General features: G+C 41.5%; 2 protein-coding genes across 2 annotated transcripts in view; one reads left to right on the plus strand and one right to left on the minus strand.

The window, feature by feature from the left end:
* Positions 1–6,271, minus strand: part of LOC121491792 (collagen alpha-1(I) chain-like) — a 33,234-nt gene extending 26,963 nt beyond the window's left edge. Inside the window, exon 1 of the mRNA XM_041756956.1 lies at positions 6,073–6,271. Within this exon, the coding sequence (XP_041612890.1) occupies positions 6,073–6,271 (199 nt within the window). The remainder of the gene's footprint in view (positions 1–6,072) is intronic.
* The window catches only part of TAFA2 (TAFA chemokine like family member 2), a 451,018-nt gene that overhangs the window by 25,326 nt on the left and 408,924 nt on the right, over positions 1–16,768 (plus strand). The window lies entirely within an intron of this gene.

The following is a 16,768-nucleotide window of genomic DNA, read 5'->3' on the forward strand; positions in this document are numbered from 1 at the left end:
CAAGCCTTCAAAAAAAAATGTTGCAGCCCAGCTAGCAAAATGTTAAATTCTGAGTCTTTAATGTTAATTTTTGGACAGACTTCTTTAACCTTTTGTTAGAAATGAAGTAGCTTTTCTGCTTTTCTTCAGTAGTATTATCATTGAGAATGTAATTTAGGGGATCCCTGGGTGGCGCAGTGGTTTGGCGCCTGCCTTTGGCCCAGGGCGCGATCCTGGAGACCCGGGATCGAATCCCACATCAGGCTCCCGGTGCATGGAGCCTGCTTCTCCCTCCGCCTGTGTCTCTGCCTCTCTCTCTCTCTGTCTCTCTGTGACTATCATAAATAAATAAATAAATTAAAAAAAAAAAAAAAGAGAATGTAATTTAGCCTGAATTATCTGTGGAAGACAGTGACCATAAAACCTTTCTAGAAAGTGAAGGTCTTCGTTTCAGGAGTGTTAACAGTGAGTGACATCAACTCAAAAAAATATTATGCTGTTTACATTTCATTTTTGTCCTCAGAAAAGCAGTCCCTGTATTTCTGAGCACCGAGTGCCTTTTCTCATTGCCTCAGTCCCAAAGAGAACCACTAGGCAAACCTACAAACCTCACATGTAGCGTTTCTATTTGCTGAGACATTGAATGAACATAGTGGAGAATAGGGCTGGACACAATGAAGTGTCTCGGTTATAAGACCAAAGCATTTAGATCCTATCTAGTAGGCCCAGTGAAGTGGTTGCACAGATTTGATCTGAGGAGCAATGTGATAGGCTGTGCCTCAGGAAGATTCCTTGCTTTTGGGGTATTTTTAAGATGGTAAGAACTACTGACAGAGCTGTCCGTGAAGAGACTCTTGGAGTAGTTCTGGTCTTGGTGGTAAGGAACTAGAGTAAGATTTTGAGCTACTTTTGAGGGGAAGATGTTGTTGACTTTGGCCTTGGTAATTTCGACGTTATCTGAGGACACCTAATAGCAATATCCAGTGGGATATTAGAAATGTGCTGCTAGATTTTGAGAAAGACATTAGGGACGAAGATGAAGGTTTTGGAGTGATCTGCACAGAGAATACTTGGGAATATGTGTGATGTCTGAAGGAGACCATGCAGAGATTGAAGGGTTCAACTTTAGAATTTTCCTTACTTCAGGTCCACAAGGATGGAGGGAGCAAGCAAACAGAATAGAGAGAGATTGGTTTAGAGTGAGGTCCTTAGGCCAAAGGACGGTGTAGGTGATGGTGTTAAGTGTAGCAGAGAGGCTAAAGGAAGGAGAGGGCTGAGAAGAAGGCCATCATGTTCTAAAATTATAAGTTGTGCAGGATAGAAACCGAGAAGACTTGCTACCTGAGGATAGAAGGAAAGCTAAGCTTTCTATCCATTCTAAGGATATTTTATATGACAAAATAGCTCATTATAATTGAAAAAAATCCTTTCCCTCATGGTATTGTGTAAACAGTACTAGGTTTGTCGGGGGCCTGCATTCCAATTTCAGCTCTGCCACTGGCTAGCTTTGTACCCTTGGGCAGATCATTGAATTTCTCTGGGCCTCATCTGTGAAATGAGCCGCTGGGGCCGGAGAGGGTTTGGGATTAGTACTATTCCTGCCGCTGTTGTGCTGCTAAATTACCAGCTACTGTTTATTGAGCCCCGTGCAACTGAGCCCTGTACTAACTACTGTTAACACCTATTCTTTGATTTATGTGCTATTTCATGAAAAGTTTCATGATTTAATCTGAAATGCCTCAGAAGGGCGAACACTTGGAAACTCTTCTGAATGAACTAAGATTCTGAAAGATTTTCCAGTTGATTAATTTTTCCGATTGATTAATGGCTAGGTGGATTTTTAAAAATAATAATTATCTTGAGTCTAGAGTGAATCATGTGTGTATTAATGTCTCAGACCTGAACCCTGGCTTGATTTAAAACTCGTAAATTCTCATGGGAAGTAGCACTTGTATTTTTTGGCCTTTCTTCCACTAAAGACAGACATATTCATTAAGAAAGTAAATGAAATATTTCTTTAAAAAGAACTCAGTGCCTCAATAAGGCTGGCTGGCTATTGTCTGCAAGTTTTAGCACAATGATGTCTTGGGTATAAAAATGTATCCTAAGTTCTCTAGGAACAAGATAGATGTGCTCAGGTGAGAGAGAAGGAGGGAGGGAAGAAGGGAGTGAGGAAGGAGGGAGGGAGGGAGGAGTTGAAAAACTAAGTGAAACTTTGGCTGCCCTTCAAAAACCTCAAGTTTACCAAATTGCAGATCAATGGACTCAGTTCTTACTAAAACTTCCAAGGGAGAACCCTATACAGACGGATCCATGATTTAAGCACAGATGTTCTTTGAACCGTGCTTGTGAAAAACAAATCAAATACTAGATTTCTTGTTCCACTCTCTTTGATTGCCTGAAATAAGACTATTCATAACATTTTCATTTTCTCTGTTTTCCAAAAATAAATTAGATCTCAGCTCTGATTATAGAAGCATCTGTTGAAATGAAAATTCTTTTAATGAAGTCATGGGAAAGAGTTAAAATACAGCCTTTCCCTCTCTTCTCCTCACCCTCAATCCTTATGCTTTTAATATACCCATCAAAAGAAGTAGGAGTTGTTAATACAAATGGTTACTGCTCATGTCCATTCCTTACTTTGTCCAGGTTTTTGAAGCTCCACTGCAATTACCTTAGGCCAGTGAGAGATTTATGTGACTTGGAAAACAAGCAGGTATAGCTGCCATACTTAAATAAGAGCCACTTTCCAAAAGCATCTGTCTTTGCAGATTTTGCAAATGAAAGAGGACGTTCTGCGGGTTCTTATATTTCCGTGGTGACTGCTCCTTTGGTTTCAACAAATCATCTTTAAATAGGCAGGACACCTCCCTGAAAATGAGAAGGAAGGTCAAAGAAAACCCAGACCCACTGGCCTTCGCCACTGTGAGTACAGCCGAAGACAAGTGAGAGCAGTGGTTGCTTCTGGCCCAGAAGATGAGATGGGAACAAAGAAATATTCCTTGAAACAGTCCTGCCGTTTTCATAACAACATCCCAAACTGCTGTTACCTGTTAGAGACACAACAGATAATTGTGGACAAATGAAAGACCAAGTCCCGAGAGCCCTGGAAAAGTTGTGATTTGTATTTTCTTCTCGTGTCGGGAGATCTTGCCTGGAATCTGGGAGCTCGTTTTTATAGAACTGTCAAGCAAGGGTAGCACTGAACATACTCGTTCATATTTTTCATGAAAGACCCGTGTTAAGTCCTGTACTGCTCCCTTCAGAGACAAGCTGGGTTGTATTTTAATAGTCTTCTTGAATATTTTCGATCCTTTTCCTGGCATTCAGGTATCCGCACTGTCGTCCTAAGTCGCATTACTGGCTCTGTATACCAGGCACCTACACAGTCTCAGCGCATAAAGTGATTGGATTTCTCAGTGTTCTGCAAACACTTGGGTTTTCCTCCTGTGTCCTGTGCTCATGCTGTGTATTCCACTCGCAGTGCCATCTTCCTTCCTTTGTACCTTTGGAGAAATCTTCCCTTTCCCCCAGACCTTAAATTAAAGGTGGACTTTTTTTTTTCCTTTTTTCTGGTGGAACGACACATAGGGACATTCATACTGTAGTCACAGAAGTCTCTTGGTTGACCCAGTTCCTTTCAAATTGCAAGATTTCACTCTTTTAAGGGGGAATAGCAGTTAAATGGACAAGTTTGCTGGGAACCAGAGGAAGGATGCAACCTGTCGGGTCTTTCAGTGCCCAGAGTTGAGGCAGGATGCTGTTGCGGAAACAGAAACATCTCCTCCCAACTTCAGAAAGGGGGGAGCGGAAGAAAACAGCTTTATTGCTGAAAAATGATTAGACCAGAATGTAAAGTGCCTCAGAGCCATCTCAGAGACTGAAATCTCGCTCTTCCGTGTGGCCAACAAGACACAAATTGTGCTGTTCCTGTTCTCCAGGTGATCTAGTCTTCATGAGCAACTGCTGGCACCACTTCCCAAGCACCTGCTGGCACCAAATCCCATATTTGCCTGGGAGCTGGGGGGGGGGGGGCTGCGTGTTAGCTAATTGACTGTATCCAGAGGAGAAACAAGCTTCTCCTTATCTTTATGCCTGGAGGTAGTTTTGCCACTTGGTGCAAGGCTCCCAGGGGAGTGAGTGCCCCTGTCCCCCAGTGCCTGTGGGAAGATGCGAGCCTGTCGTCCTTGATGAGTTCATTTCAGAGAGACGGGTCCTTGAGAAAGACCTTCCTGGGTCTTGAGGCCAGCAGGAGGCTCACTTGGCTTTTTAAAATGATTTACATTATATATATATATATATAATGATTTACGTACATTTCAAAGAGAGAAAGAACTTAAAATGACAACTTTTCTAAAGTAAAAAAGGGATGTACAGTGATGTCTCTTCCCTTATTTTCTTCTTTTTTAAAAACAAGGCCAAGATTTTTAAAGTTTAACACCTGTAAGAGTGATCATGGTGCTGTTGTAGATACACATCCAGACATTCTTCACTCTAAAGGAGTTTTCTTTTCCTTGGGGTGCCTGGGTGGCTCAGTTGGTTAAACATCTGCCTTCAGCTCAGGTCATGGTCTCAGGGTCCTGGGATCCAGCATCAGGCTCCCTGCTCAGCAGGACGTCTGTTTCTCCTACCTCTGTCCCTACTCCTGTGCTTGCTGAATCTTTCTCTCAAATAAATAAATAAACATTTAAAATAATTTTCTTTTCCAGGAATGGTTTATATATCAGAATATTATTTATTTTATTGTGATAAAATTCACCTAACATAAAACCTACTGCCTGAACCATTTCTAAGGGTCCAGTTCAGTGATTTCAAGTACATTCATGTTGTTGCTTAACCAGCACCCTCCTCCATCTCCAGAATTCTTTTCATTTTGCAAAACCTAAAACTACATCCGTTAAGCAATAATGCCCGTGACCTTTTCTTCTCAACTGCTGGCAACCACCAATGTACCTTTTTCTATTCTTTTTTCCCCCATATCTTGACTCTTGTGAATAATGCTGCAATGATCATGGGACTGCAGATATCCCCTTGAGATGGTGATTAAACCTGTAATTTTGAATTTATGTTTGTCCCTATCATACCACCCTGAGAACAACAAGATTAATTTCTGACCCCTCTCACAGGACTAAGGGCAACAGAATTGGGCAGGATCATCCAACCCTACAGGACATACACCTGCCTCCCTGCTCACGAGTACTTGCGGTTGGTCCTATTGAAGGCATCAGAAATGGGCAGATGAGTTTGTACTTTTCTCTTAGGACACATTACTTTCTGTCAAATTAGTTTTCTCTGCGCATGCCCTTATCTCCTTTGCATGACTTGGAGCCCGTGGACGGCAGGCAGAAAGCAATTCCTTACCATTCTCTGACTTCTTCATGTCTGGCAACGTTTATTCAGTATTTCCTGTGACAGGCACTGTGATAAGGATAGGAATACAGGGATGGATATGGGGGGATCAGGGTTTACTAGGCGACAACAAGTAAATGCATTTGGCCTGGGCCTTTCAGGGAACTATGAACAAAATGAGCTGAGAGCTCAAAGGAAAGAGTTGCTCTCTGGAGAATTCTGGAAAGATTCTCTTAACAGGTGTGATGGTCTGCAACAGCATCCTGCCTCAACTCTGGGCACTGAAAGGCCCGATAGGTTGTAGCCTTTCTCTGGTTCCCAGCACTGCTATTCCCTCTTAAAAGAGTGAAATCTTGCAATTTGAAAGGAACTGGGTCAACCAAGAGACTTCTGTGACTACAGTATGAATGTCCCTATGTGACGTTCCACCAAAAAAGAAAGGGGAAAAAAAAGTTCAGCTGCATATGTTGTCTGCATAAGTGGGAGATGGGGTGCCCAGATGCAGTGTTGTGTGAGGGTGTGTGAGGGTGCTCCAGGTGAGATGAGCATTTGAATCAGTGATTCGTGTAGCTGGGCATCAGCCAAACTTTTGGGGACTGAATAGAACAAAAGGCGGTGGAAAGAAGAATTTGCCTCTTTTCTCCTGCCTCATTGCCTGGACTGGAACATCTCATCTCCTCTTTCTCTGCTCTTGGACTGGGATTTACCTCACTGGCTCCCCAGCTCTCAGGCCTTTGGACTTACCCCGAATTGTATCACTGGGTGTCAAGCTGGCAGAGAGTAGGTTGTGGAACTTCTCAGCTCCCTTAATCACATAAGCCAATTCCTTGTAATCCCTTTTCATCTCCTGTTGGTTCTGTTTCTCTAGAAAACCCCAACACAGGAAGTGACAATGAACCTTGGTAGAAATCTCTATCAGCTGCCTACATGCACATTCAGACATCTTGACTTTTTCTTGTACCCAGTCATCTTCTGGGATCAGAGAGCTTCTGATCAGAGAGCTCCTCTGGGGGAGAAGAAAGGCCAAGGGAGACATCCTTGGTGGAGGAAAAGACCATTGCATGTCTGGCTTCCCAAGAGATTTTTCAAGGACTTCAGCTGTAGCTTCAACACCAACCACTTTGCCTTTCCAAGCTCTAAATAACAGGACCCAGGGGTACCTGGGTGGTTCAGTGGTTGAACGTCTGCCTTTGGCTCAGGTCGTGATCCCAGGGTCCTGGGATTGAGTCCTGCATCAGGCTCCCCATGGGGAGCTTGCTTCTCCCTCTGCCTATGTCTCTGCCTCTTTTTATGTCTCTCATGAATAAATAAATTTTTTTTTTGAATAAATAAATCTTAAAAAAAAAAACACAGGATCTGTTTGGAACCTGGCACACAGAATATTTCAGTACTTCTTTTTTGAAGTGAACAGCTTGGTTATGGTAGAGAGATGAGAGAGGAAGCTTGAAGTCATGGAATTCAAGGGGTGGGGAATTTAAGGGGTGTAGGAACTGGCATATTTGGGAGAAAGCTAAGAGCATCAAACAGTGTCCTTCTCTAGTTGATCACGCTGAGCTTAGTTCAAAAGCTGGAACTCGATAGAAAATGCAAGCATATTATTCAGCTTCTACCATAAAAAATATTTATTGCGGCTTTCTATTACAACAACTTGGAGTTCTGACACTCAGAGGAGCAGGCTGTCCCTTTCAGAATATTTCTTTCTGAGTTATAATTCCTAAATGGGGGAAATGCATCCTACAAGATACTTAAGAATTTTATGATTCTTAGTAATTCACCATAGTCTACTCAGTTTATGGTGGCAGTTCTGCTTTAATGATAGCTGGAATATTTTTATTAATGACCCTTACGTCGGATGTTTGTTTCTTCAGGATTATTAAAATCCTTTGTTATTTTTTGGTTTTATTTTTATTCTCCCCGAACCCACCTTTTGGCAAGGGATTGACTATATCACTGCATGAGCAGGAAACTACTTTCGTGTTTAAAAAATATCTTTTAGCCACATCTGACGCATTTACAGAAACAGAAGAGCCCTTCAGCGCCAGGTCAAGTTGCACCATGGGGTAGGAAGAAATTATAATGAGTCTTTTGACAGCCTGAACTCTAATAATTTTCTTAGAACTCCATACTGAATTAAGAAGTTGGTTGTCCTACCTGCGTAATATGTGAAGTTATTACCTTTTACTTCCAAACTGGAGTATTTGAATTAAAGGTGAACACTTCCATTTATGTAAACTGAAGAAGGAATCGAATGCTGCTTGTTTTCGGTGCCTTTCCTTTGCATTTGTACTGGGTCCTTATAGTGGGATTAGAAGTGCATGAACCTTGTTTAAGGGATGGAGACATTAGAGGAGATTAATGTTCTGGTTTGCTTTTAACGAGGTATCTTACCTTTAGCATCTTGCCTTGGAAACTGGAGGGGAGAGAACAGCCATTTGCTGGGGTGGAGAATAAGCATCCAAAGAAACACCAGCCATATTTTCACAGCTATGTCTTAATAACTGGCTGGGTAGGAGACTGAAAAACAGAGACCAGGGACCAGGGTCTAGGAGGCCAGCTGCCGGTTTAAGGGGACAGAGCAGTTTAATAGTCTTTAGGGAATTTAGCTTAGGGATCTAGGAAGACCTACTTTAGTCTGTTCTCATGGAGAGTTGACAGTATCTGGAAAAGTGTGTTCTCATGTGCCAATAAATTCTGAGGAGCTCACCAGGAGAACGTCTGAGTCACTTTTCTCTTAACTTTAATTTTTAAAATTTTAAAGTAAAAATATTATCTTTAATCTTCAGTTGTCTTCTTGAGGTAATTAGAATCCTTGTCTCAATAGACTAATACCAGTGGAAATATTTTAATGAACTATTAAGAATTATATTTGTGGGGATCCCTGGGTGGCGCAGCGGTTTGGCGCCTGCCTTTGGCCCAGGGCGCGATCCTGGAGACCCGGGATCGAATCCCACGTCGGGCTCCCAGTACATGGAGCCTGCTTCTCCCTCTGCCTGTGTCTCTGCCTCTCTCTCTCTCTATATATATATATCATGAATAAATAAATAAAATCTTTAAAAAAAAAAAGAATTATATTTGTGATCTGAGATACGACCTATTACACATACCTCTATGTTGCGGCTTAGTCTTTTCCAGATATTTTATGTTACTTTGTCATATTTGCAGATTAGGTATAAATAATATTTGAATTAATGCAATTCAGCTAATTATTTGTGTCACGTTCTATCTGTTGAGATTATACTAAGTATAGAGTGCTACTTGTGGTTTAAATAACTTATTTGGGATAAGCCATAAAGGTACTGATTTTTTTTTTTTCAGAGAAGTTTATAGGGAACACAATTTGACCTACCAGGCCATCAGAGCCACTATATATATAATTTTTTTCGCTCAACAGATATTTATGGAGCTCTTATTTTGTGATGAACCCTGTTCTAGCTACTGGAGATAGAGCTATAAACAAGGGAGACAGTGCCCTGGCTTTTGTGGAGCTTATATTCTAGCCAGGGGGAGGCACAGGATAAACAAATAAACTGAATAAAATATGTCAGGTAATTTTAAATGCTGTGAAAAAAAAAATAAGAGCAAGGTTATGGTGAATGACTCTCTCAGGGTGGAAAGGCCTGGAGGGAGTCAGCTACGTAAGGTGTTCAGAGAAGACAGCTCTCTGGAGGTAACATTTGAATCAGCAGTGGAGTGATGAGAGGGAGACAGTCATGTGGAAAATTGAGGAGGTGACAGCAAGTGCCAAAGCCCTGTGGTGGGTGGGGGGGTGAATTGGTGCGATCCAGGGAGGCAGAGATGTAATGGGGGAGGGAGGGTTGCCCGCAGAGGTCCTGCTGGCCATGGTGTACCATGTAGGGGGAGGAAAGATGTTTTCTAAGGCTTCCCAGACAATTCGCTCCTTGATATCACTGACTACTTCAACATCATGCATGTTCAAATTGCATTGTAAGGTCTAGCTATGTTCTAATGTTCAATAGAAATCACATTACTGTGCCAACTGCTTCGTAGGGTGCTGTAATTATATTGTCACCAAGACAGAATATTTTCCTAATTTCTTCTTTCTTGCATTGACTTTTTTATTAAAAAAAAAACAAAACCCTTTTCTCAAACCATTTTCCAGGATCTGAAAAAATTACTAGCTTCTTGAAAGAAAAAATTCAACATCTAGTATATGTTCTTGGATAGAGATGATAAATTATTTAAAATTTTATGGTCGCTTTTTATGGTTACTTTTTTTTTGTAGTTGTCCTTTTATTTATTTTCGAATTTTCAAAGTTGTCCTTTTATTTATTTTTCAGAGGGTAGTGCTTCGAGCCATTTTAATTTACAAACTGAATAATTACGGTTTAATTTTATCATATGTAAATGAGGAAAAGGCATGTATACCCCATTTTAATTTTAATGATTTTATTATTTTTAATTCCAGTATAGTTAGCATACAGTGTTTGAGGTTTCAGGTGTACAATCTAGTGATTCATCAATTCTGTACATTACTCAGGGCTCATCACGATAAGTGTACTCTTGACCCCCTTCACCTATTTCACCCATCACCCTCCCCCACCTCCCCTCTGGTAACCATCTGTTCTCTGACACATACCTCATCTTCAGACAAAAAAAAATTGAGTCATCAAAGGTAAATGATATACTTAAATAAAGAACAAGTCAAAACCTTTTATACTTTGCCTTAATATTATAGGCCATATGTTTTTAATTTAGCACATATGTTTTTAACTTACAATGTGTCAAATACACAAGGAAAAGAAATTCATCCTTTCATTTCCTAGGTGTATACATGTGAAACCTAATATACTATGTATTAGGTAATATGCCTATATGTTAGTTAAATATATATGTGATCTAAAAGTCTTTTTTTCATGATACCGTACATATACGAAAATAGTATCTCATTTATTGAACTTAAAAAATAAACTTTGTTTAGCTTTATGGTTAACAAAACACATTCAAATGTGTTCTCTCCTATAATTCTTTTTCTTCCTCTCTCATACAATTCTTAACACCAGCTCTGTAAAGACTACTGAGGCAGACTGTTACCTATGCATTCTCTTCTCCCCTTCTTTACTAATGTAACTCCAGTTTTGACTGGACTGGAGATGTGTCTAGCCTAAAACACTTAAACTTCCGAGCCTCCCTTGCTACCAGTGGCATGTGACACAGTTGTAACCAACAAACTATCAGTGGAAGTCTTACCCGGTTGTGGAGAGCTTGGTCCCTTCTGCTAAAGCCTCTGCCCCGTTCTCCTCCACACTTGTTTTATCACAGATAATGTTGTTAGAGTTGTTACAGATTTCTTAGGACCAGAGGGAAAGAACTAGAGAGTGGTGGTGACCGTGACCCTGGCATCCTTAAGTCATCACACCAGCTCCAACACCTCTAGACTCTTGGACACCAGCTCCAGCACCTCTAGACTCTTGAACACCAGCTCCAGCACCTCTAGACTCCTGGACACCAGCTCCAACACCTCTAGACTCCTGGACACCAGCTCCAACACCTCTAGACTCCTGGACACCAGCTCCAACACCTCTAGACTCCTGGACACCAGCTCCAACACCTCTAGACTCCTGGACACCAGCTCCAACACCTCTAGACTCCTGGACACCAGCTCCAACACCTCTAGACTCCTGGACACCAGCTCCAACACCTCTAGACTCCTGGACACCAGCTCCAACACCTCTAGACTCTTGGACACCAGCTCCAACACCTCTAGACTCCTGGACACCAGCTCCAACACCTCTAGACTCCTGGACACCAGCTCCAACACCTCTAGACTCCTGGACACCAGCTCCAACACCTCTAGACTCTTGGACACCAGCTCCAACACCTCTAGACTCCTGGACACCAGCTCCAACACCTCTAGACTCCTGGACACCAGCTCCAACACCTCTAGACTCTTGGACACCAGCTCCAACACCTCTAGACTCTTGGACACCAGCTCCAACACCTCTAGACTCCTGGACACCAGCTCCAACACCTCTAGACTCCTGGACACCAGCTCCAACACCTCTAGACTCTTGGACACCAGCTCCAACACCTCTAGACTCTTGGACACCAGCTCCAACACCTCTAGACTCCTGGACACCAGCTCCAACACCTCTAGACTCTTGGACACCAGCTCCAACACCTCTAGACTCTTGGACACCAGCTCCAACACCTCTAGACCCCTGGACTTCTTGCTGTGGGAGAACCATTGCCACAGCTGTTTATCCACACGCGGTCCATTATTAATACAAACAAATGTAGTGAAAAAGCATATAGGATACAGAGTATAAAGACTTATGTTCAAGTCCCAAAGATTGCCTTTATGTGCTGTATTTTCTTAGTCAAATCACTGAAACTGAGAATATATCTTTAGCACAAAATTGATTTAGCATTTCGATTATTGTTGTTTTTCAGAAATCTTGTTGGATTAGATTGGAATTTTTTCCAGGGCAGGAACTGATGTTCCTCTTCACCTGATAAAATAATGGGGTGAGGGGTCAGTGTGCTAAACATAGGCCAGAGGTAACTGACAAATCAATTTTTGTTGTAGTCATCACTCAGCTTTGGACAGCCACCAGAGGCGCCTCTCTGATGGGCCATAGCTGATACCTTCAAATCCCAAATCTCCAATTTAAATTGTAGAAATTAGATGTTGTGTTCATTCATTAAAAACAAAGTTATTGAAAGCCAAGCACTGGGAGAGATGGTGGTACTTGAATTATTGACAGGTTCTTACCACAGCGTATGCAGTTAGCATCCCTCCTCTGTTTATCATGCTAGACATCAACATATCACAACACTTTGGCATTTTTGCCCTATAGCAAGGGTTCAACACATTCTTGGAGCTTGATTAAAATTAAAACATGAATATTTTCTGGAGAACCGGCTCTATTGTTGTAATATAATTTGACACTTCAGTGGCTTTTAAATCTATGTCTTTAGAGCCACAATTATGCTGGTGATTTGGGCAAAAGCAATTACCCATGCAAGTAGCTGCAGCTGTGTACAAATAGCCTGAAATTATTCACTGCCCCCATCAGGGCTCTCTGCCTCACTTCTATGGGAGAGTGACCCTGAATTCCAGAAGAGCCTGACACGGATCTTTAAACAGAAGATGAATTCTCAGGCAAAGGAGAACATTGTCAGAGTGTTGGGTTCTATCCTTCAGATCTGGCCTAGAAAATTGTGGGTTCCAAGTTTGCAGAAAACTTGGGACACCTTTATGCTGTAGGTAATCAATCAATGAATAAGCAAAAATTCTCAGCATTGAATGATTTGTCATATTTTCTATCACTTGGATCAAGAGGGAATTCCTGAGCTTGAGGAGTATCAGGGTGCCTGGTCTCCCTGGGGGTGGGGCTGTACTCCTAAGCTGCTCTATGTGTCTGACGAACTGACATTAAGTTCACAGTTTCCCTAGGAATTTATAGCAAATCATATCCACTTTAAGTTTTTTTTTCTACATTGTTCACTGTGCATACAAATCAGTAATCTGGGAATGTGAATGTAATTAAAAAATACTCTCTAATGAGCGTGGCAAGACAAATCTTCCAGACATCACCTTTTTTTCCCTCTAGATAGAGTTGACTGCAGTGCAAGGTGTGTGCACATTTTCCAAAGCAATATCATTGTGCTGTGTATTATACGGGCAGGCCTGCTGTTCCAGAGGAATGCACTAAATCAGAAATGTCTGCTTTATTGAAAATATTTTGCACTACAGCCTTGTATTATGTTTCCTATTGCTCTCTAGAACTATAAACATCTAAAGGCTAGAGCATCACTTTGTTTCACCAGTTCACTGGGTAACTGTATCTGATCACTAAATGAAACCTAACTGAGGAATTTATTTCTTGAGTCTTGTTAGTATTCCTAACCCCATAAATATACTTCTCTAAATAACAGAGTCTCCTTTAATGTGTGGCCTTAGAAGCCCTGTTGGGCTCAAGGGGGTGTGGAAGTCGAGATTTCTGTTCTATGTACAAGATAAATAAATCTGGAGGAGAAAGAAATTAGCTTATGAACACTTTTCTGGCTCGAAAAGTGAGAAAATTACGGTTGAAATTGGAGGAAACTGGCTGAAGGATCTTCTCTTCTAGGACAAAATATAATCGCATTATGAAATTGCTACTCAAGCCCTATCATGAAGTGTCCAGTCTTTTCTACACGATACTGAATAACTCTAGGTACACGCCTCAGATGTTGCAAATGGGCCATATAAATTGTCATTCTGGGTAACCTGCACGTAAAGAAAAGACCTTCCTTTCTACGGAGAACACGGTAAAGCTAGCATTCTCTGTACGTGACAATACCTAGGAATGCTAGCTTTCTCTGTGTAGACTTTCAAGTAAGAAAGAAACCGGCAGAGGTTGGCAGGAGGGATGCAGTGATGGGCGGCGGACAGTCACTGTGGACTGCTGGCAGCGTGGGCTCATGGGCAGGCATTCTGCCTCCTAGAGACACAGTGGGAAGAAGCTGGGAGGAGCATTTAGGGGTCACCTGGCTGGGTGCCCTCAGATCCTGGTTTGGGTGAAATGAATGCCTTTCCTTGCCTAAAAGAAGGAAACCAGTCTGCATGTCAAGAGACCTCTTGGGGCCTCTCTGGCTCCAGAAGCCAGATTTTGGACACACTTAAAAACTACAGATTAGAAACTGCAAATCAGTCTTCTCCTCCCCCTTTTGAGCATGGTGGTGAGATGAATGTGAGCAAGCCTGTGAGAAAAGTCGGTAACTTACTTATATAAGATCCTAAACGGATAAAAAATAAGTTAACTTTTAGGTGCAAGTACCCATGTATCTCTTGTGGCTTTCTTTTTTTCTTTTTCATTAATAAGGCCTTCAGCACTCGGATGTGCCTATGTCATTCCAGAAATGTGGTACTCAAGCCCATCCAGTCATAAGCACATATAGGGGATGAAGCATTTAGGCAGGTTCTGTATTCTTTGTGCCAGGACTGCTTCTGACTTGATGCTGTTTGTCGATTTTGAAGAAAATGTGTGTGGGGTAGCAGTTAATGTTTTTGAATGGATGAGTGACGGGATCAGAAAAACCTATTAGGAAAATTTAATCTGACGATCGTAGGATGGGTTGGAGGAGAGGTTCCGTTTGGAAGATGATTTAGGAAGCTAAGAGAGAAGAATATAATGTCTGTTATCGGCCCTTCTGGGCAAATTGACATCTGTGCCTTCTCTTTCCATAACATGCTAATTCAGTTTACTTACCTGTAATACCATACCTGTTTTCAAAATATGGACTGGCTGCAAATAAAAGTAGATAAATCATAAAAATCAAAGAACAAGACCATTTTTCTCTATTTTAGAGAAAGCATCATGTTTTAACAATCTCTGTGCCACTGATACCTCCTGCATGCTTGGCACCTGAGTACTCCCTTAACATTGGCTGAATGACTGGAAAGCCAGGTGCTAATTAATAATTGGATAAAACACAGTGTCTGGAATATAGGTCCTGCCGCTGACCCTGTGCCTTTAAATTTATTTTTTTCTGACCCTATGCCTTTAAATGCTAAATTTCAGTTTCAGTTTACTGGCAGCTAAAGGCAAACCAAATCACAAGTTCCTGGGTATCTTAAAAAAAAAAAAAAAGAAAAGAAACCCAAAACCATTGAAGATTTTTCTATCCCTGAGCTCTAAGGGGAGTTGATTGCATGTGTCTTCATCTAAGGGACACTGGCAGTGTCTTCAACAGCAATTTCACAAACAAGGCAGAGATGTTTGTCATATTGCTCTTCCTTATATCAACCCCTGATAGAGGCCAAGGCATAATATTAAATTACGGTTCAGTAAAGGCATTTCTGTGGCCGAGTGAGTGTCGAAGGAAGCTATTTGTATAGCCGAACACAGGAGAGTGATTCTCAAAAATAATGGTTGTGTTTTGGCATCGTTATTAACATGCTGTTTCTTGTGGTAGTAATTGGTGAAAATCTGGTTACTTCTTCAGGAAGATTTTATTCTTATTTGATAAGGCAAGAGGATAGATACTCAGTTTCTCTAAAGAAATTCCTAAAGGAAGAGTTTATTTTTTTGGTAGCAAAACCATTTTTTCCCTTTTGCAAAAATCTTAAGCCTACTAACAAAGCAGATGAAATCTTGTCTACTCGGGTTGACGATGCGTGAGGGAGGGAGAGCATTGGGAGAGCCACACTCTGGAATTTTCTGCCACTGTGAAGGCTCCTATGATACCTCAAGGTAATCCCAGGGCTCTGTTGTGGAGCCAGTTTGAAAACCTGTTTCTAAAGACTTTAGAAAATCACCCAGGTCTATGTCTTGTTCCATGCTCTCTGCCATTTAAAGGACCTGAACTTTAATTCTAAAAAGTTACTTCCATCCATATTGATTTCTTAACAGGTTATAGTAAAGAAACTGAAGGGTTGTTAACTGGGATTTATATTAGGAACCTATAATTGGTTCATGAGTGTTTTTGTCTTGGAATCAAAAGTGAATGTTACATTAGCAAATTTGGTGAGTCTGTGCTAAGTCCTAGCTCAGGATCAGGCCAAGGGTGCATGCATTCCAGCTGAAGTGAACCCATGAGGCATGGTTTAGAAAAGAATTCTCAGTGATCCTAAGATAATAATGTCAGGCAATGGGATCATAAGAAATAGAAAAAGTTGAAAGACTATCCAGTTGGGGTGTCCAAAAAATCCATGAACACCTCAAATAGGGGAGCCCAAGATACATATTAAAATATATATGATCTATATATGATCTATATACTCTATATATATGAGTAGGGGAAGGGGTCACACTGGCATTAGAGGAATGATTTCTAGTTAGGTCAAATAACTAAGAAAAATGTCCATTTTATTGTGAACCAGGAGTGATGGGCTAAACTCCTCTTGTCTCTGCATTGCCTAGTGGTCATTTTAATGAAGGATCCAAACTTGAGCACAAGACAGGGACTCTCTAGATCTCAGGCTCAGTATAAAAAAATTTCTTAAAACTTTCTGATCACTCCCAGGGGATGTGATCAGGTCAGAGTCTGCATTTGATTTTTTCAAAAATCTTGTCACATCCTAAAGATGTTTAGTCTTTATCAGAGGTATTCTAGAGAATTCTCAGGATCATCGAAAAGGGAGCCCTTTGCTTCCTAAAGCCTTGGACGACGTTTCTACATGTAACGGGTTGTAAGGTGGCATTTTTTTCTATTGCCTGGGATTTAGAGACTAGATCCCAAAGCTAGGGACAGAGAGGTTAAACCTCCCCTTCTTAAGAAAGCCGCCACCGTAATTGGGAGCCACACACTTCACTCAGGCTAAGAGGCAGACGCCTTGCTACTTCCAATTGTTATGCCAACCCCAGCCCCCAAATCCAGTCTATAAAAGCAGATGGGGTGAGAGAAGGGCACACAGAATAGCAGCCTTAAGCGTGCAGCGTGGTGGTCTTGGGTAGGGGGATGATGCCAAGCAGGAGGAGGTAGCTTTGGCTTC

This window comes from Vulpes lagopus, chromosome 5, assembly GCF_018345385.1.
Source record: "Vulpes lagopus strain Blue_001 chromosome 5, ASM1834538v1, whole genome shotgun sequence".
NCBI lineage: Eukaryota > Metazoa > Chordata > Mammalia > Carnivora > Canidae > Vulpes > Vulpes lagopus.